Source organism: Miniopterus schreibersii (assembly GCF_964146895.1).
Source record: "Miniopterus schreibersii genome assembly, chromosome: 14".
NCBI classification, from domain to species: domain Eukaryota; kingdom Metazoa; phylum Chordata; class Mammalia; order Chiroptera; family Miniopteridae; genus Miniopterus; species Miniopterus schreibersii.
The window spans coordinates 50,580,342-50,603,553 of record NC_138114.1 but is presented as its reverse complement, the minus strand read 5'-3'; the positions used below and the strand labels follow the sequence as shown (position 1 = coordinate 50,603,553).

The window sequence follows — 23,212 nt, the reverse complement described above, 5'->3', positions numbered from 1 at the left end:
ATAGGTCGACGCTCAACCGCTGAGCCGCGCCCGGCCGGGCGGGAATACTTTTTCCAGTCCTCTCCTCACCTCCTTCAGGCTGGCTCCCAGCTGCACCTGGAACCCTGCCCCCATTGTTCTGGGCTTTCCGTCTGGGGAGGACCCGCGTAGATGACCTGGGGCTGCCTCCCGCTCCCGCCTCTGCTGCGGGCCCCTCCTGGCCTGCTCAGCACTGTCCCCGGCTCTTCCTGGCCTCCACTGGCTCCTGGACAACAGGCAGCTTGAGTACCAGGAAAGCCGGGGCACGCCCAAGTGCACACCCGTAACTGCCTGAATTTAATGTTTAGTTTTCCAATAGCAACAGAGTATATAACATGGCAAATTCGGACCATCCCTGCACTTCTTTTGCGGTGTACTATTGTTTTTATTTTACATATGGGGGGAGCCACAATTTTGTCCACGCTTAGGGCCTCTAAGGATTAAGCCAGCCCTGCCCCTCGCCCCTCCACAGAGCTCAGAGGAAGCGGTGGCACCGCCCAGAAACGGGGAGTGCTGCTCAGGAAGGGCACGCAGACACACAAAGGGTGTGTGCGCCTGCTTGGGCTTTTTTTTTTTTTTTTTTTTGTGCAGCCTCAAAGTTCAAGACATGCTGAAACACGGGAAGAAAGGTATTTGCCGGAGTGACTCAGACATGTTCCAGCATTTTCCCACAGGCTCCTGCACGTCCCAAAATAACCACAACCCTGGATCCTGTCCCTTGGCGTGTGATTACATTTGTATAATGTTACAGAACAGTGGGCGACGCGGCCACGCTCACATGGGAGTTGCAGGAGCGCACAGCCCAGAATGGAGACCACGCTGCACGGCTGGGCTGGGAACCGAGAGCACACAGACCACAACCGAAGTGCAGACTCACCAGGATCATCCACCGCCACAAGGGGCCGTGGTCAATGCCCACCTTTCATGGGTGGGGAGAAAAAGGCTGGAGAGAGGAAACAACTTGCCCAAACTTACACATCTGAGGGTTACAAGAGAAAGCTGGTGGGAGAGCTGGCCTGAAAGTCTTGTCAACTCATGTTGGTATTTGTTTCTGGATAAACGTCAGCTTAGCCTTGACATCATTAAGATCTTAAGTCAAGGCAACTCTAAGGGTCTCCTATCCAGCCAGGAGGCCTATGTGCCCAGGTCTGGACAGCAAGCAATAAGGTGTCGGAGTGGACCTACCCTCAGGATTTCCAGTTACTTAGGAAGCGAGTCAAGATATTAAAACAATTGGGCTCTGGCAAATAGATCAAAGGCTGGTGAAAGTTTCGGGGAATTAAAATCTGAGGGTACTGTCAAGGAGGGGAGGTTTCACAAAAAGGTGGGCGAGGTCTAGAAAAGGGGGGAATGCAAGTGCAGACATTGAAGGTGGGAAGGGGCAGGAGGAGGGATGCGGACACTGAGGGAGGGAGAGGTGCCCTAGAAAGCCTTGGAAACCGAACCCAGGGATCTGGGCTGCCGGCATTAAGGCTGCAAGTGACTTTTGGTATAGACACCGTTACTTACTAGTTCCAAATCCTTTGCTTTATCTGGGAGATAGGAATAATCTCATAGGATTTGGACACATTATATAAAATAAACAAGTGCCCTGACTTAGAAGAGGTTCCTCTTGGCGACCGTAGCCCAGTTAGTGCTAAAAAAGATGGTGAGACTAACATGGCCTTTGACGTCTCTTGGGTGTGAATTCAAATCCTGCCCCTGCTCCTGGCTCCGTGGGTGTGAGCACATCACTTCCTGTTTCCTCACCCAGGGATGTTAAAAGCTAACGTCTGTCACGTGCCAGGCACCACTGCCACAGCTTTGCTTGTCTGAATTCATGCATTTACCCCCCCATTTACAACGGAAGAAACCATCATCCTGAAGCTGTGCTTTGAATCCAGAAGTTCCGATTCAAATCTGTATTCTAAACCACATTCTCACAAAGGGCATTGGGGGGTTTGGCTTATTTAATCCTCCCACAGTGCTAGGCAGGTCCCACAGTGGGTATGTCCCCTGAGTCTCAGAGGGGCAAAATCAGTGACGTTAGTAAGAGCCTTGCAGCCAGCTCTACACCCAGCCTGTTGCCCCCATGCAAAGCCCAGAGACCAACAGAGGAGAGAGTAACTCCTGCCCTGATATCCACGCACCATCTAATTTGGATGATTGCAACTATTCTAACTACATTAAAGGGCTAACCTACTGATGTTTAGTGATAAAAATAACATCAACCTAATTCAGTAAGCACTCAAGAAGCCTTACTGCTGAGGTCCAGTGGGAAGAGATGCCCAAGTCACAAAAAGAAATGGTCACATTATTTATCTTTGATTCATTTTAGAAATGGTCCAGTAGGCTCCCCCCATTTACATGGCTGAGTTTCTGGAATCAGCGATGTCTTTAGCAGTCAGCTTGTACTCCCCAAATGAGTTCACCCAGGAATGATGTTGGCAGGTTCCCACGGGAATAACTTCAACCTTGCTCAGAAAGCTCAGAGTGGCAAGTATACCAGTGTGTATTTTGGTGCGGCTTGGTCAGGCAGGCACCAATATTAAACTCAATACAGTCATGAGGAATTCAGCTCGCGCCTCTTGAGTCAGCGTGCTCCCCAGGAGTTCCAGGATCTCGGGTCCATCTCTCCCTTCCTTTACATTTTCAGGTTTACTTCATAAGCATTTAAGAAAAAATCTAGCGCATCTCCACATGCAGGGGCTGTGGTCCTTCCCAAGCTCTTAGAAGACACTGGCACAGAAAGATCTTTTTCTAACCAGTGGCTTCAAAGTACATCTGATCCCTAACCCCGGAGGCTTCTAGGAACCCAATCTGGGAAGATAAACCTGGTTCCAAGCTGGTTTGGTGACTCACAGAGGTGTCAGATAAAGATGACCCCAAGACTCTCAGAGAACACAGTCCCAACCCCCCATGACCTGGACTCCAAGGAACACTTTGGCCAGCCTCAGGCAATTCTGGGAACTGGTTTCCCTGTGCAACTTGGTGGGGCCTGCGGATTGCCTACAGTCGGGCGGGCAGACATGCCGCCCAGCGGCACCTTGGCTGGGGCGGCCTGAAGAGGTGTGGTACGCACCTCCCCATCACCTGAGTTCACAGCCCCACGTCTGCCCAGGATGCAGTGTAACCCGAGACTGAAAAATGACCAAGACTCACTTTCTCACGAGCTGGGCCCGCAGAGACGGTCTGAGTCCCAGAGCAGGCTTGGAAGTGCGTCTGCCATTTATTTTTACCGAGGCCAGCGAGAGACCGTCTTGATGCTGCCACTCTCTTCAAAGCTTTACAAACCACAAAAAACACTGAGTCATAATATTACTTTATTTTCCTTTTTTAAAATGTAACATTAAAGTCATCCAACATACAGATATTCCTATGGCTCCTTACACATACTAGTCTATCTAGAGTTAAGTATTTTAGCTAGGAGATGAAGAAAATCCTCCCATTAAAATGGCAACATTTCTGAAAAAATGGGTTTCATATTTGTGATGGGAAACTGACTCCCCACCTATTCCCCCAAAACTCCTCCAGTCCAGAGCTACAGGAAGACAGCTCACAACCATGGCTAACATGGGGTGCCCACGCAGAGAGGGCCCCAAAACAAGTGATATTAAACTTTTGAAACAAGCAACTTCTTTATTGTACAGCATAAGAATTCTGAAGAAAAGCATTTTCCTTTACCCTTTCACTGTTTTGCCTCACCCTGATTACTGCGTACCAAGCGGCTATGAATAGTAAAAACCAACTGAAAGTCCCTGAAATGCATGCAACTTAGAATTTCCTAACGCACACAATCAGTTCCGTCTGCGGGTCGGCTTTTTATTGAGGCTGTGGCGCTGCCGGGTCACCAGCTGTGTCTGTCGTGCTGCTGGCGTCTGCAGTGGCTGCTGCTTTGGCATCTGGCTGCTGGGCCTCCGTTTTGGGATCCTCCCCGCTCGCGGCACTTTTCTTACTCTTGTCTGCTGCCACGGCGCCCATGATCTCCTGCAGTGGCTGATCGCTGTCGAGGGAGCTGGGCTGGAGTTCATAAACCTGGACTTGACCCGGGACATCTATTGCTTTCTGTTCAAGTTTTTCCAGGATGGTCTGAACCTTCCTGACTCCATCTCTCCTGGCCTGACGGACATCAGCTCGTCCTTCAGGATCTACCGAATCCAGAGCCAGCAGCTCTTTGGTCAAATACTCTTCTATCATCAGGTACTTTTTGTCCGTCTTCTTACCTTCGAAGTTGTCCACAGCCTGCTCCAGCCCTTGCACCTTCTGCAGGATGGCTTCCACTTTCAGCACGCCTGGGTGTTTTTGGGGTGCCTCAGCTTCTCCTGGCTTTTGGGGTGTGGCTTCTGCCGGGGCAGGGCTGGGGGCTGCCCTCTCTTCTGCAGCCACATTCTTGGGGGATGAGGGGACAGCAGAAGGGGCAGGGCTGGGAGAGGGGCCAGGAACCGGAGCAGAAGGAACCTTTACTTCCACCTTCTCAGAAGGAGGTGGGGGCTTCTGAGAAACAGGCTGAGATTCCACCTCCTTTCGGATCACTTGAATTGGGATGTGTCCCGGAGCGAGATCTGGGCCCGGTTTGCTTTCTGGTTTGTTTTCAGGTTGGGGAGTAAACGAAGATTCTCGATGGGTCATGGGCTGCTGAGAAGAGGCAAGGACACAAAGATATTTTTTAATAACTGGCTAAGAGTCACAGGATATTGTTTGTAGCTACTATAATACTGATTAGAAAGAAAACTGGGAAGTGGCTTTTTAAAAAACTTTAACAGTATACAGATTTCCAAAATCAATAAGAGCTGTTACAAAATAAAAATGTACTAATTGTGTGTGAATCAAACCATTTGTCATGCTTCCGTTCATCACCTTCATCTACTTATTAGTCTTCCGTTACCTCACTGGCTTTTTCTGTAGATGGCATTCTTAGGACAATTAAAAGAAAACCAATATAATTTTCAATAATGAAAATACTAAATAAAAACCTCATGCTGACTGCTGAGCTAGTTTAGCTCAAAGCAAAGTCCTGGGTGACTCAGACTCTCAGGTGATGCAGCTGTGGAGGGATAACTGCCACTTGTCCCCTTCCTTAAACTGTGTGGACAGTCCCTCTCTGTTCAGGATGTCACTTGCCCACCTCCTATTTCAGAAAAGTTGATTTCTTTTTTTTTTAAGTCTATGACAGCCTAGTGGTTTCTGCCCAGACTGATATATTTTTTGAGAATAAGCAAGATGCCCAAAATAGTTAACCCTGTAAGAATTTTGCTGGGCACATTTGTGCCAGAGCTGCCACTCAGCTGTGCATCGCTGCACTGACTTCTGGAAGCTAGAGGCTATTTTTTTTAATGAGCTACGCTTAAACCAAAATATCCTGGCTCTTCTACATTTAGGTGAGCAAGACAAGCTGCCTGGAAGACTGGAGACAAGGCTGTGGCTGGGGTGTGGAGGTGGTCCTACATTTCTGTTGATGAACAGTCATTTCCAGGATCTCACTTCCCCCCAGTGTGTAATCTAGGAGGGCTGATGGGGGACACAGAGAACTTGCCCAGAGCTCCTCGCCCCTGAGGACACGCTGCCGTAGCCCATGTGGCGACACCAACTTTCATACCTGAGGCCTGTTGACCACAGTGTGCACACGCAGGGGCGATGGGGAGTGCACCGGCGTGCTGCTTCTGGCTGGAGAGCTCTCCCGGCTAGATGCACCCAGGACAGGCGACCGGAACGGGGATGCTGCCCGCAGGGGCCGGGGCTCCCCGTCATCCCCCTGGACCTTGTGGTACACGGGCTGGTGGGGGAGGTAGTCGCCCTGCTGAGCTGGGTAGTGGGTCTTCTGGGCTTGGTGGAAGGAGGGCTGCGCTGCAGGCCGGGCCACGTGCTGCTCGTGTATCACCGGGATCGGGATGTAGCCCCGGGGCAGCTGGTGGCTGCCCAGGCTGCTCCTGCCGGAGGGCAGGCTGGCCGAGGAGGACGAGGACGAGCAGTCCGAGGTGGCTGGAGACTGGGAGCGCTGCAAGGCACAAAGGGCAGAGGTGTGGCCCCAGGAAGGACTCTGTGCCTGGCACTCTGACCCCGCCTCCATTGTGTGCTCAGGGCAGCAGGTTTACCAGGACCTCCCCCCTGTAGTGAGCCTCTCTGCTTTCAAACTGCAGTGTTTGGGCTGGGAGCTCTGCAGTCAAGGGGCCTGGGTTCAAATTCCCACCAGCCCAGGCGCATTCCGAGCCTTGTTCACAATATGGAAGGGGGTATCCTCTCCCTCACTGGGCTGGCCTGAAGGTTAAGTAAAACAGTCTGTGTATGTGCTTGAGCACAAGTCCCACAAACAAGAAGTGCTCAATACACCGTGTTTGTTATTACATGTCACTTCATTTCCTTTTTCCGGTTAACCCTTTCCCTGCTAATCCACAGAGAACTCTACTGGGCGCAGGGAGCTGCGTCCCCTGTGTGGCCCGAGGCAGGCCAGGCCCCTTTCCTTTTATTTACTTAGAAAATCAGGAGGGCGCTTCCCCAGCTGGCTTCTAAGGGTCCTGCTAGCTCAAACGTGTTAAGATTTTTCTGACTGATATGTCATTTTTTATTTTTATAGCAAAAACATTACAAGTATAGGCACTGTTTCTCCAAGAAATGTAAAGAGCCTCCCAGTGTTCCACATTAACTGTGGCTTTTTACCCCCAAGCAGACAGTGAAGCCAAACATCCCAAAAAGAGCCGGGGGAGGCAATCCCAACCCTGGGTGTAGACAGGGCGTGAGAATTTGTGCTCAAGACTGTGCCAGTGGATACATGGCTGGTCCGCAGACAGGAAAACCAAGAGGGCTTACTGCTCAGAAACCCTACGGGGGTCCACTGGCCCTCAAATCTTGGTTAAGAACAGATTAAGAACTGTTCTTTAGACATTGTCACACTGAGGTATTGGCTTCAGGCATAAAACCCTATCATAAAGCAGCTGCCTTCCCGACTCCTCACTTTAGATTTCCATTTGAACTGTGGGACACTGTGAGGGCAGCTATGCTGTCTTGTTTTCATATTGCTATAGCTCCAAGCAGTTAATACTTATTGGTAAATATTGAACTTAACAAACTAGCAAATAGTATCTCTGTTTCTGAACTAGAAAGGCTGGGGAAAGCAGAAGCATCAGATTAGGAGCCAGATGGCCAGGCTCCTGTCCTAGAGATGAAGCTTACCCTTCATGCATCTGGACCAAGCTCTTCACGGTTCTGAGGCGCAATCCCTTAAACTACAAAAATAAGCCACGGTCCCTGCCCACCTGAAACACACCTGTAAGACACTGGTGGACAATGTGCGGCTGTTGAGCTGGCTTTGCTGGGTGACCTCTGATGCTGCAGGCCAGGCCCAGATGCCCTGCATTTCGTCAGGTGCCAGCCCCAGGGCGCTGGCAGTCTGAAGCCAGCCTAAGCAGCACAAGGCGCCCAGGTCGCCCTCACAGGCCCAAGAGCCAGGCCTCTCCTTACCTCAGGTCTGTGGGAGGCTGGGGGCTGGGCTGCCGCAGCTGTTCCCGCCTGTCCACACTGTTTATCTGGCTGAGTGGCTTCCGCCACACCCTGCAGAGGTGACTGGGACCTCTGAGGAGCTGCGGCTGCCTCGGTTCGGAATCGCTGGGTCCCAGGCTGAGGAGCAGCAAAGAAAGGGTGCGGCAGACGGCTCTCGGCGCCTTCGTGGAGGACAGGAATGGCGATGTAGCCTGGTCGGAGCTGCGGGTAGATAACGTGGCCTTCCCTAGCGGGCAGCAGCCTGGGGCCCTCCCGGGAAGGGCCATTTGCAGAGGAAGGAGTTTCCTAAAATAAAAGGAGAAACAACAGACGGGTTAGAAACTGGGAAGGAAACACCTTTGAAGAGGAAAAGGCATGGTGCTGAGTGCTCCCATTTTCTACAGTAATCCTGGGCCCCCCAGCATCAGCCAGCTTGGCTGGGCACAGGGCGCACAGCTGTCCCCACTTCTGCCAGACCCCCCTTCCCTACAGAGGCTGCTATCTGGCCAGCAGTTTAAGAACTAGAGACATCAAAAGAAATCATATAAGCCAACATATCTGCTGAGCACAAGAGAGGTCTCCATGTCCCACAGTGGTAAGACAGGTTTCTTTTCTGGGTGACAACCAGGCAGCACCGATGTAGGAGCGCCACTGTCTCCCAAATCTTCAAGGACCCGGATCAGGAGTGAGGAGGGATTAATCCCAGCTCACTAAGTCACAGCCAGCTCTCTGCTTCCTCAAGGGTCCTCCCATTTCCTAACAATCCCGAGCTGTGTTGGTCCCAGATGCAGGCCACAGCTTGGAAATCTTTGCAGAGAAGGGGTGGCGGGGGCGCTGCCTCCTCTGGAACATTTTAGGAACAAGCTGGGAGAAAGGGAGATACACAACGAACACAGCAGCAGCACAGAATGAGAACAAAACCCAGGGATTAAATGTGCTGGGTTTCTGATGCCAACAAAGCCTGCTTGGCGAGGAGTGGCTGGGGTCCCTCCATGTCCTCTCATGAAGTTCTCTCTTCAGCGGCATGGCTATTTTGGGACCCTTGAGAGGGCCAAGTTCCAGATGTACCACAGAGAGATCTTGTTTCAGACGACAAGGCTGGCCAGGCACTCACCGGGCAATGTCATTTCTCACCAAGCAGACGCTGGGCAACCAAAGCCAGGGAGCCCCCCGGCTTTGGGTCTTGACTATCCCCTGAGCATTAGAAGGTCCTTTTACACAGGGTGGGCTGTGGATTTGTGCCACTTACACACATCCACATGGATCAACTATTAAGGAGAGTGATCCCTACTTAAGGAGGCATCTCTGATCCATGAACAAATGCCAAAGGCTGAGACTCTAGGAGCCTGCAGGGTGTATAATTCCCACCGTGACAAACTCAGTTGCCAATAAGGGAAGCCAAGGGCTGATTTGAATTTTGAGTGATGGGCCACTGCAATTTTGCCATGTTTCTATATTTGTGTGCACCAGGTGGCTGACCCTGGAATTTAGCCCTTTCAAACCCATCAACTGCTTCCCTCCTGCTGAGCCCCAGCCCAGAGGGCCTCTGGTGCACAGGAGAGGCAAGGGTGTCTTAGTGTCCTTGGGGACACCAACAAACGGGCACTCTCAGATTAGAATACCCACGTGCTCAGGGCAGCCGCATTATTTTAGCCTGCTCAACTCTCAGGTCATCCAAGAGCAGGGAGTGGGTCCAAGCCTCACATTCAAAACTGAATTCCTGCCGTGAGACTGGCACCAAAAGGAGGAGGCAAGAAGTACCAAGAAACCCTGACTCCGCTCACTGGGCACCCTTCCTCCAGGCTCAAATCGGGGCCTGAACAAATCCTGGGAGGTCTCTGTTGGCTGCCCAGCACTGCTTCCTCCTGGATGCCACAAAAGCCTCATGCCATCTGCACACTCCACGGAGCTGAGCAGTTAGCAAGATCTCATCCACTGGCTACCTACCTCCAGCTGAACATCCTGCTACTGAGGTGCTGGGCACGACGGGTGACCAAACCAGCAAGCACGATCCCTGCCAACTAGGGGCTTATACAAGGCAGTTTAGCCCTGGCCGGTGTAGCTCAGTTGGCTGGACATCACCCCATTCACCGGGAGGTAGCTGGCTCGATTCCCAGTCACGGGCGCGTGCCCAGGTTGCGAGCTCGATCCCTGGTGGGGGCCTGCAGGAGGCAGCGGACGGATGTTGCGCTCTCACATTCATGTTTCTCTTTCTCCCTCTCCCTTCCTCGCTCTCTCAACCAATAAACTATTCTTAAAGAAAAAAAAGGCAGTTTAAGGCTGCATGAAACAAATGGGAAGTGAACTACCTAGAAAGCATCGGAGGCCATGTGGATGGGGTAACGCACGGGCTTTTTAGTTAGGATGACACTCTCCTAGATAGGCTGCAAGTTCATTCTGACCTCCATTAGTGATAGTTCCGAGATAATTTTCTTAACCCCTGTGAGCCTTACTCCCCTTATCCAGAAAATTGAGCTAGCAATACCCATTTCACAGGACCACTGTGAGGTTTTATGAGAGCAGTCAAGAGGGATGGGATGAGCAGGAGGCAGAAACACGTGAGATCCCTCCCTAAATTGGCATGTGATTATGCTACTCAGACCTCCAAATGTCGAAGGGATCAAAACTAAAGAACGAAGTGACCAGATGGAGACTGGAGTCAGAATGGTGGCTACCACCAGAGGAAATGGTAAGGAGTGGAGAGAGTCCTGAAAGAAGCTTCCGAGGGAATGGAAATGTACTCTATCTTTTTCTGGGTAGTGGAAAATGGGTGCACACCTACGTACAAATCTATCAAACTATGAACTTCACTGGAACCCCCACATTGCCCATTCTCTGCCACATTCCACCTACACCATCTGGTTTTCACAGGTGAGGGCTGCCAACCCTGCCCATCCCGCACAGCCAGCAGTTAGCTGTGCCTCTAACTCAGACCCTCCCAGGTCCCAGAAACCTTAGGCCTGGATGAGGCTTGGCTCCCCCTGGGGGAAGCCCCTGGATCCCGCCTGCCAAGAGCTGTGCATTGTATGCATCTCACTGAATATATCTGTACCTCAATGAAAGGGGAAAGGGAAGGAGGAGGGAGGGGATTGGGAGGGAGGAGTACTCTGCCTGCCCAGGGACCAAGGGACCGTGGCTGCAGACTGCCTTCCAGAGCCAGTATTCAACGGGGGCCTTGGAAGAAGTGCCCCGCTGGGGTCAGTGGAGGAGAGCATGTGGTCACTGTAGACAGGGGTGGGGTGTCAGGGTAGCAGTAGCAAAGGGGGTGTCCCCTGAAGGTAAGTACTGAGTGAAGAAGATAAGGCTGGAGAGAGGCCGTGTCCACTGTCCTGTGAGCTGCTGACAAGACACCTCACGAGCCGGGAGAAAACGAAAGGAGAAACCAGGACGCATCGGGAATCGAGAAGTCAGGGAGGACAGCAAAGACGTGAGAGCAAAGCTGGGACAAGGGCATGAAAGGAAGGGTGACCCAGGAGGAAGAGGGAGGGAAGGGGCCAAGACTCAAGTTCTAAGCCTGGGGTTGACTGAAAAACGGTGGGGTCCACTGGCCCAGGTGGAAGGCAGGGATGGTTGCCGGCGGCCTGGAGGCTACTTCTGCGGTCCTGAGGCCTGCACTCCTGGTTCCATTAATAAAAAACCATGGTGACAGAAGGAGCCTTGACTTGGGGTAGTGAACACACAATACAATATGCAGATAATGTGTTATAGAATTGTACACCTGAAATCCATGTTGTTTTATTAACCAATGTCACCCCAATAAATTCAATTAAAAACAAACAAACAAAAAACCCACCCATCTCTTCATTAGCCTCAAGTCTAAAAGGCAGTGGCTGCCTTTCCACGAAGGTGGGGTTTTGTTTAGAAAAACAATGCTTTAGGTAAATAAACCACCATCAGTTTTACAGAATAGACAACTAAACACTTCTACATGGATATATAATTTAAACCAAGAATGAAATTCTCACCTATAATAATGTCTGTACCCGGAACTCTGACGTCAACTCTTAACGCTTCTACTCTATAGTCAGAGCCTGGTCAACAGCAAGTGCTTCAGTTTTTAGAACTAAAAAACACCGCCAGAAACAGTTCATTCAGTTGCCCTTTCTATCTTCTATGGTGTTTTCATCACAATCGAGTAAAAAGGGATATATTTTTAAAATAAAAAAAGTTTTGAAATGTGTAATAATTATGATCCTCCTAGAACCTGATGAAACAAGTCTCTTCAGTCCCCTAAGAACTGTTCTCAAGTTCAAGCACAAGTCCAGAAAAAGCCTATTGGTTACACCAGAAGCTTTCACAGAAGACTCACAATCTGCCCCTCTCTGATTTCAATGGAGACCTCACCACCCTGGGGTTCTTCTGTGTGATCATGTGATGGGGACTGGGCATGATCATAGTGACCAAGCAGACGAGGCGGATCCTTGCCTCATCATGACCTGCCTGTAGCTTAAGGAGTAATGATGGCATCACAGGAAATATTTTCTTTCTTTCTTTTATTAATCCTTGCCCGAGGATAGGTTTAGAGAGGGGAGGAGGGGGGAGAGGGAGACATTGATATGAGAAAAACACTGATTGGTTGCCTCCAATACATGCTCTGACTGGGAATCGAACCGGCAACCTTCTGGTGTGCAGGATGATGCTCCAACCAACCGAGCCACCCGACCAGCGCAGGGATTATTTTCCAGTGAAGCTCAGCTCACTATCCTTATCTCTGGTCAAAGACAAGGAATACATACATACAAAACCCAATTAAGAAATAACTGCTTCTCTCACTGCATTAATCTATAAAATGAATTGGTTACAGCATCTTTCTCGCTTGCACAGTTAAAATCCTCTGAGGCCTGTCTCAGAAAACACCAAGCAACTCCACGAGAGAGCCAGGATAAAAAGCAGGAAAAATTACCCCAGATGAGCCAAAATCTGCCCTATTGAGTACAAGATATTGTTATGAGAGAAGCCTGGTTCAGGTTCTGAGCTTGGGTGAGCCCTTGGGTTGGCACAAGTCTTGTTTGCTTAACAGGACATCTAAACTTTGTTACTTGTTTTTAATCACAATGTGGGTGCTAGGGGACAGCTAGGAGACGTGGAAGGAGATTGCACTTGGTCCTAATCCCGGCTCTGCCCTAAATAAGTGTGCTATGTAAGCAGCTCACATCCCTTCTCTGGACCTTAGTTTCCACAGCTGTAAAATGTAAAGCAGTGGTTCTCAGACTCGGGGGGGGGGGGGGGCTTCAGGAGCACCCAGGAAATGTGAAACAACGCAGGCACTACGGCCAGCCCCAACAAAGTCTGATTCAATAGGTGTGTGGGACGGCCAGCCAGACTGCACTAAGATACACTGATCTAAATGAAGTTCTTTCAGCTCTGACAGGCTCCGTGGCCTCTGATTTCCAAGGACTGTCCTGGAGTCGGCAGACAGCACTAGAGTCTGAAGTAGGACACAGATTCTAATAAATGGGTTTTTAGGCCGGAAGAGCCTTCCCATCGGTCAGGTGTTGACTTTTACTAATGACACTTCAAAACTTCTAAAACAAAGAAAAAAGATGGAGGGAAACAAGAGTCCTGGAACTCCCCATATATCTAGGACCAAGATCAAAATTAAGTGGCTTGGCTCACCTCTATCCCGCAAGAAACAAAAGACAAGCTTCCTTCTAAAGCACAAATAGAGAGCTGAGCTTCAACATCCTGCCAAAACTTTCCATGGGTGTTATAGGCCATAGAAATGAATTAAGTATTATTGCCAATTTGACATATAAACAGTCATTTGTATACCCACAGCCAAACTCAAAATTCCTTCAGTTCCCATTGGATTGGGCAAAAGGGTCTGTCCCACAGCCCAGCCCTGTATGGGGCACATAATGGGCAAATTCTGAATAAGCAAAGGCCACATTCACCAAAGTCTATTTACACCAAAGTCTAATTCCTTGGTGGTCTCATCAAGTTGGTAATGAGCCTGTTAAGAGTTTGAAGCCCCTCTATCGGAGTCTTAAGAGCACTAATGAGCAAGGAGGCCATCTTTTCTGCTGAGAACTGTATCTAAATTTTCACAACCTAAAAGCAAACACGGCCAAAAACAACTTTAGGGGCCAGAGCCCTAAACTCCCCTCTCCCTCCAACTGGCCCCAGCCAGCTGCTCTGAAGGGGCCTGCACTCCGGACAAACTCACCGCTGAGAGTCCACACCCAGCTTGCAGTGACTGGTTCCTTGCACACATGCCCAAGACCAAGCCAAGCCAGGGTAGGGCAGAAGGATTTGCCTGGGAGGAGATGATCTGCTGGTGACCCCCAAAATCATCAGTGTGCCCCCACCAGGGGAGTGATTTCCAGGCTAGGTACCAGTGCCTACTGCTGTTTTTTCCCCTGCTGGAGTGCTCGGGGCTCAGAGTTAGCAGCACCCGGCCTCCCCAGTCCCCCACTCCCTGGAGTCCTCCACAAGGATCCCAGGTAGATGTGGCCCAAGGTCATACACGGGAAGTTACTGCAGAACTCTGGTCACCAAACTTCCAGCTCCTGAACTCACAGCTACAGGGAACTTAAAAACTACTGACTTCCTGGTCAGGGGGGAAAAAAAAAAGGGTAGGAGCACCTTTTGAATCACTGATGGAAAAATACCTGAGTTTTCCATACCAGGAAGCAAACTGAGATAAAGCGACCTCCTGGTACACTGCCATGGGTTTCTCAAGCACTGTCTCATACTAAGGTTGAACACCTGCTAGAAGCCAACCACGCAAGTGTTTGTTGGTATCAGGGTACAGGGCTTCACTAGATATACATTTTGTACAAAACACAATTTCCCAAAAGAAAAAATCTCCAATTCATCAACTGTGGCTCAAAGAACCCCTCTGACTGATGATGGCAACCTTGGGGGAAACTCCTGGGGGGACTCTCCTCCCCACCTTAAGCAGCTGCTCAAAGCATTTCTCCCCAACCACCACTCTCCTCCAAGAGGGCAGTGACAATTAGAACTCCCCTGCCTCTCCTTCTGCCCACAGTGACATTTCTGTCCCTACAGCTGGGTCCAGAACAGCTGTGAAGATGGCTGGCCCTGGGCTAACATGACTCAGTTCCCCCCCAACACTGACTGGGCACCTAGTTCCTGCCTGGTCTGTCCCTAGGCCTGCAGTGAGATGGGCGGGGGGGTCAGGGATGAGCCTACAGGCTGACGGGGCTGTGGCTGCAGCTCTGGCTGTAGCACCAGAAGGCCCAAGAGCCTTCATGTGACTCCCATGCTGTGTCCTTGAGTTATTGCCCAGCGATACCCTTCCCTTGCGAGGGACACAGGAAGCGCCCGGGGAGGGTGCTGGGGACGCGGGGACACTGGTTGAAGGAGAAAAGTGATCCAATGGGGATAAGAGGCCGTCTTGCTTCTGAGAAACAAAGACTTCCAACCTACCTGCGAGCCAACAGGCCCACGTCCAACTGGAAATGTAGAATTATCTACCATGTGGGGAAGTCAAATGCCTGCCTGTGACTCCCCTCCTACTTCTCAGTGGAAGCTGTGAGCCTTTCCACGGACCCCCCCACACGGTACGTCAGGCCCTGACTCATCACCTTCTATGTGCAACCCCCCATGATCCTCACAGCCTGCTGGGCGGGCACTACTGCGCGCCTATTTTACAGAAGGGGAGACTGAGGCTCTAGGAGGGTGAGTGATTTATCTGAGACCACCAGAACCTGACACCAAGGCCAGGATGTGTTAACCCTTTCACTGTTCCTGCCACATCTGCATGCTGTTTGTGGCTAATGTCTTCAAATCCTTCGTCTCCCCGAGGTTAATGCAGCAAGAGAAAAAGCACTTCACTTTGCCCAGCCGAGCTGGGCTGAGGCTCAGACCTGGAACATTCAGTTCAAGTATGCCCTGGGCCAGGGAGCCAGCGCTGCTGCTTGCTGCTTGCTGCTGAGTCACTGCCTGGCTGAGGCCGGGCAGCGACAGTGAGGGCGCTCGGCTCACTGGAGTCACCACGGTTGCACCGGGCAGCAGAGCTGGTCCTGCTCTGACCCTCAGGATCCGCAGGACTAACCTGCAAGATTCAAAAACTGAAGTGGCTGCCTTCTCTTCTGCACATATCTAAGGAGAATCTAAGATAACTGGGAAACAACTACCATTCTACTTTAATGAACACTGAGGACGTTACTTAGAAATGGAAATGTTTGTTCTTCAGCCTGATGCGAAGGAATTTGTAGTGGCAAGTCTCGCCTCCATCCCGGGCCACGGCTCTGTGCTGCGAGCTCCTGGGCAGCCGTGCTGTTTACAGGCTCCCGATACGGGCAGTGAGCATCCCCAACCTGGGCTTTTCCCAACTGACAGCGAACAGGCAGCTCCCGCTGCGGTGTCTGATCTGTCAGCCACAAGGGGGGAAAACTAGCACAGGGCAGGGAGGCTCGTTGTGCAGCTGCGGGTCTGGCTGCTGTCAGCAACCAGCCTCTCCAGCAGGCCTGCTCCAAGATGCTGTGTCACTAGTGGGGACAAAAAAAAAAAAAAAAGTGTTTCTCCAGATCCGTAAGAATGAACCTAGGGAGTCAATAGTAAAGTCCTCGATGCAGAAAAGGCCATTCAGAAATGCAATGAAATTGAACCGGCTCCTGGGGGACATCTGGGAGCCCAGGACAACATCGCAGTGCTTGGGAACCAACAGAAGGCTTCCTGTGACACACACACAGACTTCACTTCAGTAAGGGCCCCTTTTCTTTAACCAGTCTTCCCACTCCGGAGCCCAGGCCCGTGTCTTACTCTTCTCCACACAAAATCATTTGATTTTCACTGAGCCTGTAGACCCTGTCAGGCACCGAGAGCAGAAAGATGAAACAGACCCCAAGGCAAAGCAGAAAGGTTCAAATTAAACTAATGGGGAGCCAGGTCAGGGAGAGCCTACCTCCTAACCCGAAAGATGTAGACTGGGGCCCACCTCCTAAGCTCAGACCCAGGCTCAGGAAATGAGCCAACATTTCTCATCAGCTGTACAGAGATGCAATCGGGCTGCTTATTACTGGGGCCATGCCTGGCAAGCTCTGAGTGTGAAGGACTTTCAAGAAGGGCCACTAGGGGCAAGTCTGTCACCCCTGCTGGCCACAGGGTCGGGGCAGATCTCTGGCCACAACAACCTTTCTGTTTTGTGACAGCTGACAGGCCTCAAGCCAGGCACACCACCTCTCCAAGTCTGTTTTCTCATGGAGAAAGTGCACCTGAATGTTTCTATTTTGGAGACCTGCTTTGAGGATTCAGAGATAAGGTTTGTAAAAGCACCCGCCAGTGTCTGGCACATATGTATAAATATGAACCTCAGAAGTACTGGGTTCATTCCTTCCTAAAGAAACTCTGATTAAGCTTTTGCAAGCTGCCTGGCTTCCTGAATAGCTACCAAGTCCCCTCCCCACAAGAAATCTTCATAGAAATATACAAAGATTTAATAACCCCAGAGACTGCAGTTACACAATGCCAAGGGAGAGGTGGGGATTAACTTCCACATCTGCCCAAGGAGGGGATTTGGAGCTGAGCTTCGGAAGTCCAGCTATGAGTCTGAGAGCTGAGGCAGAGGAGGGTCCGGGGGTGCAGGCTCGATTGAGCCGGGAGGGGCTGGACAATTCCAGGCAGGTAGGATAGAGGTTTCTTCAGGGTTCATTAGCACTAGAGGGTCCTCACAGGCTCCTACCAAGCCAGACCTTTGTCTTCTGCTCCCAGTGTTTCTCTGTAAGGTGTCTTAAATACAGGGTATCCCCAAAAATGTACGTATACTTTAACAGCTGATGGCTCCATTTTGAAAATGAAATGTATTTTAATAAACACTGCCTTTATAATGACTCATACATAGTATGTGCATACATTTTGGGGGGACACCCTATATTTAAGAGCAATGTTAAAGCGGCAAAAATGTGGAGAAAGAGTACGTTTGGATTATGCGGGGTTTCCTCTTTTTGATGATAAACATCAGATCATTTTAAAACATAAATGGGAAATAATAAACATGTAGAGTGGCTTATGTAAGGCAACCATGTGTCAGTCCAGAAAGGAGGCAGCGCTAATCAAGCCTCATGGTGGTATGAAGCGCTCTGACTCACAACCAGCCCCAACAGCACACCAAGCAGCTTAAGCCTTCCCGGCCCCGGCCCTGGCTAACGTCAAACGCCGCCACAGTTGCTGTGTACCGACTCCACCCTCGTAAAGGGCAAATCTACTCGATGATACAGGGGACAAGCAATGCTCAGGCCCTGCGTAAGCCAAACACAGACTGTTCTTTGGAGGGGAAAATGAGGGCCTCGGAGGAGCTGGACTTCTAAGGCACCGGGCCAGCTCTTCACCCCCCCCCCCCCACAGATCACTGTTCATCCGTCGCAAAGGCATCTGCTCCTCAGTAACTGCGACTTGCTGGAAATACGAAGGAGAGAATGGCCACTCGCTCCTGACTGCTCTGATCCGTCTAAGCAGCACAAGAGCTTGCGATCAATCTGCACAGAGCAAAATGACCTCATCTTCAAGAAAAATCCGGAGGCCCTGCTGACCCTGAAGCAGAATAAACGAGTGTCTCTACTTCAATTGTAACTCAAAATGTTTCCATTTTCCTCTGAAAGTATGTGCGCCCCCTACCTGAGTATAACCTGTCAAATTATTACGGAGAGCTTCTGCTGGGAGAGCAAACAGGAAGGAAACGCTGACTCGCTACTTCCTGGGGTGCAGGAGGGTGTAGGGACCCCCCTGAGTCTGACCCTTCCCCACCTCTGGCACTGCCACCCTGCCAGGCTCCACCCCTCCCCACCCCCGTACCCCCACCCTCACCCCCATATCCACGCTCCCAGAAGCCAGGCGCTGGGGAGTTTCACTAGAAGCTTGGACAAAGCCTCTGCGGTCAGGTGGTAAGCAGGTGCCCTGTGAGGGATTCCAGGGCCTACACGCAGGCGTACTGTACTCTAAGTCACAACCTGCCATCCTTCTTCCCCCCAAATGAGATCAATGTCACTCACTGGCTCCCAAATGCAGGTCTAGCAGGTTCAAGAATCATCAGGGAAGCTTTTCTAAGTTACAGATTTCTGGGCCCTACCCTGAGCAATTTGGATTCAACATGGGGTGAGGATGGGGGGGGGCAGGTAGCAGGTGACACAGCTGGCAATGTGTTCTTAAAAGGCTTCTCCAGAGTCCTGGCCAGTGTGGTTTAGTGGTTAGAGTGTCGGTCCGTGCACCATAGGGTGGTTGGTGGGTCTGACTCCTGGTCAAGGGCAAGTACTTGGACTGCAGGTTTGATCCCCAGCCCTGGTCGGGAAGCATGTGTCTCTCTCGCACTGATGTTTCTCTCTCCCCCTCTCCCTCCCGCTATTCCACTCTCTCTAAAAATCACTGGAAAAAAATATCCTTGGGTGAGAATTACCACCACCAAAAAAAAAAAATAGACTACCAAGCTTGGAATCACGCTGGTGACCTCCAAGGCCTGGAGAGCTAGAAAAGCCCTGCTCCTGGAGGGAGGAGGGTCTCTCCCTCTGGTCCCGCGGGGGTTTGTGACAGAGCAATACAGTGACATGCTCCAAAGTAGCTGGCTGCTACTTATTCAGCGAGGAGAACCCAGAGGAGGGCCGCAAGGGAACTGTGCATCTCCTGACTCCAAAGCGAGTGCCAACCTCTCTGCCAGGGAAGGGGCCTGGATGGGTGGGAACCTGCCAGGAGGTTAGTGGGAAGCCCATGTGTGCAGAAAATCGACTTCCAGGAAGACTGGGTGGGGAGGTTCGCTTAAAGTGGAGTTGGATAAAGTGTAATGTCTTTGCTTCCAGCCAGCCTGCTCTGCACTGAAGTGCCACACACTTGCTTTTACCCCCCGCCCCGTAAAAATGGGGAGTCACTCCCACCACCTCAGGGGAATGTGGGGGGATGAACCGTGAGAAGACAGAGGATAAGACTAAATGAAAGCCATTCCTTTACCAACATGGTTCAACTGTAAACACGGAAGCTGTCTTCGCCCAAAGAGGGCTTTCTCTGTTACTCCTGCCCAATGAATAGCTTGTTATTTGACTGACAGCGTCTCCTCTTGGAGATAAGGGTGCTTAGAGGGTCCTCTTAGCTCAGCTCCTCCAAAATAGCCCTTGGTTTTGTGCCAGGGCCCTTTTCTCAGTATGCATTAAGAAGCCAATTTCTCATGTAAAGTAACATAAAGGATTTTCCATTGTATTTAGTCTGGAGCAGGGTGCAAGTCACACAAGTGAAACCGAATTAGTCACCCCAGATATTCTGTGTATATCAAAGCACAGGTGTGAAAGCAACAAAGCCTAAACAGCCAATGAACTGAACATTAGTTTTCACCTTATGTGTTGGTGACATGCTAACAAATCTCAAGTAATTAATTTGGTAACGATAACTCTTTTCTTGAATTGATCACAACCAGCCACCCCCACCCAGGTAATCACAGCCCAGGAATCAGCCACCCAACACTTGGCAGCTGGGAGGACACAAAAATAATCAAGTATTACAGCCCGCAACTTCACGGTTTCATAAAAACTCAAGACGCTCCTACCTTCTGAATAGATGCACTGCCTCTTTTAGGACTTTGTGGTGTGGTTCTCGCTTTGCTCTTAGTACTAGCTGAGTGATCTTTGCAAACACCCTTCAATTCTCTGAGTTTCCTTCCCAGTGTAATAAAGAGGCTGAGCTAAAAGATCTCTAAGGACCTTTCAACTTTAAAATTCGGACTTGAACTTACAAATCAACTTTTCCAGCACCAGACTTCTGATTTAGTAGCTCTTCATTTTCTATTTGTTGAGAATAACAGTAATTCGAGCTGCTTTTTTCCATCCTTAAAAAGCTTTATGAAACCACAGCCCGTCCACTGGATGGATGCACAAAGATCTCAACTTGCTGGGTGAGTTTCACGTTGAAAACAAATGATGGCAATCTGGGTCTTACACCGAACTCCCAGTGGATATGTTCAAACTTGACCTTCACGCACAACAAAGGGTGCCAGCAGATGCCGGCTGTCCCTGTCTCTATGGGAAGGAAGCCTCAAAATGATTGTTGGTTTTTTTTTTCAGCCACACCAAAAATCTATATCCACAGACTGCAGTAACAGGGCTAGTTTGAAATGAGCATTAATTTCACCCAATAATGGGCTGAACAGACACACACACAAATGTATAATTATGTCTCTTGTACTAATTACAGCCGCTTGTACTAATTTTCAGAAATAAATATACAATTAATTTCTTATAAACGTAAGTTGTTGAATGTACAATGTCTCACCACTGGACACTAGTTTTATCAATTTTTTTTTTTAAAGTTCATAAAATGAAGGTGAATAATATAAATCATTCTTCTAAAATAATAACTTTTAAAGCACTTTTAATTTTGTGAATTTTTATGTCTTCAGAATAACTTATCAGTTCTTTACACTTTTATTTTCACTTTGCCCAGACAGCACAAATAGTTACCCTTTAAGTATATTTTCTTTACCTTTTTTTTTGTTTTTAATCCTTACCAAAGGATATTTTCAATTGATTTTTTTAAAGAAGGGAAGGAGAGGGAGGAAGGGAAAGAGAGAGAGAGACAGAGATAGAGATAGAGATAGAGAGAGAGGGAGAGGGAGAGGGAGGGAGAGAGAGAAACATCTATGTGAAAGAGAAACATCGCTTGGCAGCCTCCGGTATTTGCCCCGGTCAGGAATTGAACCTGCAACCCAGGTATGTACCCTGAGGGGAAATCAAACCCACAACACCAAACTGGAGGTGGCTCCAGCCAACTGAGCCACCAGGCCAGGGCTAAGTATGTTTCCTTTTGAAAAAGCTCAAATTTATAGAAAACTGCACCATTTTTTGTACGGTTAGTTATAATTTTTACATTTAGCCGACTCATTTCAAGTGATCAAGCTCCTAAGGGTTAAGCATAGAGCTTTGTATACATGGAAGTGAAGCGCACTTCTGCTGTATTCACAAGTGTTACGACTCAGGACTTGTGTATTAGAAACATGCCCTGGGCGGCTTAATAACATAGCAAGGAAGGGAATGTATGTCATTTAAAAAAATTTCTCTTTCTCGCCAGTGTGAGCCAGTGTCGTCAGGCGACGGCCACCCTGAGACAGTCTCACATCCTCAGTCCAGAAGCTGCCTGGGAGGAGAGCTTGTTTTGAACAAGTCGTTCAGAGCAGAGTCCCACTGAACACTTCCAAACAGTACAATCTTAATTTCGGGCGTAAAAAGGAAAGCAGGAGAAAAAGGAGAGTGTTTACACGTTTCCTGAGTCCCTCTGTGCCCGACACGGGAGAGCCAGGCCGAGGTCCCCTGAACCCAGCTGAGGACGTCCGGGGGTCAAGCCCGAGGCCACCCCCCGGCTGGCGCGCGGCCCCGGAGCCGCCCGAGGCGCGCGGCGGGTCCGAGCAGCGCCCGCGCCCAGGAAGCCGGGCGGCGCTCGGGCCTGGCCCGGGCCTCGGCACCGGCCGGGCTGCCGGTCCCTCCCGGCGCCCGGGCCCGCTCCAGCCACCGGCCCTCGGCCCCTCGAATCGAGCCGGCGGACGGGACCTGACGCCCCGCGCGGGTCGCACCCCCGGAAACCCCCAGCGGCCCCGGGGAAAAAGTCCCCTCCGGTTCCTCCCCTGCGCCCTCACGCCCGCCAAGGGAGCGCCCGGGGAGGGGCTCGTAGGGGCGCAGCGGGCCGACCCGGGAGCTGGGGCCGCCCGGAGGTCCATGCGGCGCCGGGGGCCGTCACCGAGCTCCGGGGCTGGGGCGCGGCGGGCCCCGGCGCCTCGCGTCCCCGCAGCCCGGCCCAGTCCCGCCGCCGCCCCCGCCCGGCTCTGCCCCGCCGCTCGCCGTGCAGCCGGGGGGAGGGGGGGCTAGCTCACCTTGGGGCCCTCGGGGGGCAAACGCGGGTCGTTCCACGTCGTGGTGCGGCTGTTGTGATCCACGAAGAAGGGCCAGCCGGTCTGCGGGTCGACCTTGATCTCCCAGCCCGGGGGCAGGGGGTCGCGGTCGCCGGCGCCGTTGCCGGATGCCGTCTGAACCATGGGCGAGTGGGTGGCAGCGCTCATGCTGGGTCGGGTCGGGGTGGGCCCAGAGGGGAGGCCGCCGGGGTGCGGGGTCGCGGGGCTGGGTCTCGAGGTGCGGGGCCTCCAGGCGCCGAGTCGCTCGCGGGCCGCGGCCGGAGCTAGAGCGGTGCGCGCCGCCGACGTGTCCGGGAAGCCGGCGCCGGGCACCTTTATGAATTAAAGGAGGGGGTGACGTGGCCCGAGAGGGGTGGAAGTGTCTGGAAATAGCCTCCTCGTTGCCAAAGGGGAAGGAGAAGATAAAGGGAGGCAGCAACTGGCCGGCTAGAAACTTCTGGTCCCATCCAGAGAAGTTGGCGGCGGCGCGGTTGGAAGCGGAGCTCCGCCCTGAGTCATGGGCTATAATCGTGGCCCGGCGGGCGGGGCGGGGCCTCGCGCGCGCCCCTCCCCCCCTCCTCCCGCCCCCCGCCCCGGCTGCCCCCGGGACCTGCCTGCGGCGGGGGTGCAGTCCGTGCGCCCCGGGCCAGTTTCGGTTTTCAGACTCGCTCCTTCGGGGAGCCGCGCGGGTGTTCCCGGCGCTGGAGTCCGCGCGCGGGGCGCGGGGCTCGGGCTGCGGGCTGCGGCTCCTTCGGATAAAAACAAAGTCATCGCCAGCCTTTAAAGTCGCTGGTTTTAAACGAGTTCCGCCCCCTCCAACCCCTTTCGCTCCCCTGCGTACTGATACTCCGGACAGTCGGCGTCTCTCGGTTACGTTTTAGTCACTGTGTTGTTTTTTTCCTACGGGCTCGGGAATGTTGA

At 51.5% G+C, this 23,212-nt stretch overlaps 1 protein-coding gene across 2 annotated transcripts; it reads right to left on the bottom strand.

Annotated features, from left to right (window-relative positions):
- Window positions 1–3,302: 3,302 nt before the first annotated feature.
- On the bottom strand, window positions 3,303–22,831 carry BAG3 (BAG cochaperone 3). 2 transcript variants are annotated; one of them, XM_081159016.1, is made up of 4 exons: window positions 22,274–22,831; window positions 7,453–7,776; window positions 5,594–5,992; window positions 3,303–4,629 (listed from the first exon to the last, which is right to left on the bottom strand). In XM_081159016.1, exons 1-4 carry the CDS (start codon window positions 22,457–22,459, stop codon window positions 3,820–3,822), a joined length of 1,719 nt encoding a protein of 572 aa, XP_081015142.1. In that variant the 5' UTR covers window positions 22,460–22,831; the 3' UTR covers window positions 3,303–3,819. The 2 variants fall into 2 exon arrangements, with proteins under 2 accessions (XP_081015142.1, XP_081015141.1); XM_081159015.1 differs by having other exon boundaries at window positions 3,303–4,632; window positions 22,274–22,830.
- Between the last annotated feature and the right edge of the window lie 381 nt (window positions 22,832–23,212).